The 1999-nt window shown below is 47.3% G+C and overlaps 1 protein-coding gene across 1 annotated transcript; it reads left to right on the top strand.

The window, feature by feature from the left end:
• Positions 1–347: 347 nt before the first annotated feature.
• LOC113567104 lies at positions 348–904 on the top strand. Its single transcript, XM_026994281.1, has 2 exons — positions 348–592; positions 661–904. The coding sequence occupies exons 1-2, from the start codon at positions 416–418 to the stop codon at positions 829–831; spliced, it is 348 nt and encodes a 115-aa protein (XP_026850082.1). The 5' UTR covers positions 348–415; the 3' UTR covers positions 832–904.
• The last annotated feature ends 1095 nt before the right edge of the window (positions 905–1999 follow it).

Genomic DNA, 1999 nt, shown 5'->3' with positions numbered 1-1999 from the left:
AACTCGGCGATTACTCCACTGCGAACTACATCCCAATCGTCGACGGAGTGCTGCCTCTACGCGAACACCCACTGGCATTATGACCAGGTCGATTATAACACGTTGAACCAACATTTTTGTATTTTTCCGATCGATCTGTTGCAGCAGCTCACTACAACAAATATAAATCTCCTTACTTTAGAAATTGCAGCAACGAGAATCGTCACTCATCTGTCAAAGCAAATGCAGAAACAAAAATTTTTTTAAAACTCAGTATAATGAGAAACTTGTGTCAAAATAAGACATAACCCAAATGGTGGTACTTTTGTAAGATATTTTTACAGGAAAATTTGTAAAATTTAGTAAACAATAGCGAAATACAAAGTTCCCCAATATATATTCGGAGGCTTGCCCATTCCCATCATTCGCAGTAGAGATGAAAAATCGGACCAGAACCGGGTCCGGAATCGCAGAAGTTCGAGCACCGGAGAGGATAGCGGGCCATACTGAGAGATATGATGAGAACAGGCAACATACTGACAAGGTCTTCAATCAGAAGTCACTTAACAGGCCACCAGCCTTTGTCAATCTTTCCATATTTCCAGCCTTAATGGTGGGTTGTTTTACCACACACATAAATATGTTTAATATTGATATATTTATACCTGAACCGTTTTGTAGCACATATCCAAAGAAGGCGCCAAGCGATTGGAACCGGCCAGCGATAGCGTAGAAAGAAAACACATTGTCGATTTATTCAAAAATTGCTATGATGCCGGTGATTTCCTATCTCAGCTGCCAGTGCCCCGAGATGGGGCTTTTGTTATATTTCACATGCGCCCAAATCCATGAAAAACTCTCTAATCTGCGAGAAAAAACCAGATTCTAAATTTTAAATTTACATAAACGTGTTTAACCCACCATAGCAGTTAGCTTTTATTTTTGTAACGAACCTAAAAGGGGTTCCCCCGACATATTATAAGCATAAAACCTGATACTAAATTACAGCGCCTCGCCCAACGTAAATTGAACGCATGCATTATTTACTACACAAACGCACTCCCTCCACACATAGATAACGATCGACATGCGCCGACTCCATAACCCTGACCAAACACACCAGGTCACGCGGACTTCCCCCACTCCAGACCAAGCAACCGGCCAGGCGCAGATACCCTCTCTAAGATAGGCCAACCGCGACGTCTCCTCAAAGTTCCATCTACTTCTACAAATTTCTTGTGTATTGACCCCTGGACGTGAATGAGGTTACCTCAGCCTGAAATAGGTCCATCACAAGTGGCGCCCGAGCAGGGACCTGAGGGAACGTCGAAGAGGGTTTGTGGAATAAAACTCCACGGCCGCTAGAGAAACAGGAAAAACAACGCGAAGGAAACCCCAACTTCGCGCAATTTCCAGCGGTGCGGGTTGCGCAACGAGCTAACGAAAGCGTGGCTCAGCGACAGAGAAACGCGAGCGGTGCCATCACTCCGACCCAGCCAAACGAAATAGCAAACGCAAGCAATAAACGGAACAATGGAATCCCACACAGAGGAACAGCCCGGTGAGTATTACCCTGGACTCGCCAACACGAGGTTGAGTACCGGAAGGGTGAGCTAGAATCCTTCGCCGAGGAATTCAAATTCAGCCGCGAGGGTAACGTGGAAGATTTACGGAGAAATTTCACCGAACTAGTCGCCGGGCCTCTCGATCACGCCGCCTGGGTCAGACTGAGTGAGCTCGAGCGACAGTACGCCAGATCACCAGGACGAGCCAGATCACCACAGCCCGGCACCTCGGCATAATCGGAGAAGCGAAAGACAGACCCCGAGCTCAGCCTACGACCCCGTGGAACCAAGGGGGGCAAAACCAGCGTCCCGCCGACATCGATAACCGCCGCAGGTCTACCAAAGAAGGTCCTTTTTGAAGACGGAAACGGCCCCACAGACGGCCATTACTACAGTCACGCCGTTGCTTGCATAGTGGCAACACTCGATGTCCAAAATGCATTCAACTCTGCCAA

The sequence above is a fragment of the Drosophila persimilis genome, unplaced genomic scaffold (genome assembly GCF_003286085.1).
Source record: "Drosophila persimilis strain 14011-0111.01,24,50 unplaced genomic scaffold, DperRS2 tig00001718-arrow-arrow-pilon, whole genome shotgun sequence".
Lineage (NCBI taxonomy): Eukaryota > Metazoa > Arthropoda > Insecta > Diptera > Drosophilidae > Drosophila > Drosophila persimilis.
The sequence above is the reverse complement of the archived record's forward strand: the minus strand, read 5'-3'. Positions and strand labels throughout refer to the sequence as shown.

Bases quoted from the DNA above. Each gene is read 5' to 3' on its own strand.
- LOC113567104 (XM_026994281.1), top strand. From the start codon at position 416: ATGAAAAATCGGACCAGAACCGGGTCCGGAATCGCAGAAGTTCGAGCA. The intron at 593-660 runs GTGGGTTGTTTT...ACCGTTTTGTAG, and splicing joins CCATATTTCCAGCCTTAATG to CACATATCCAAAGAAGGCGC.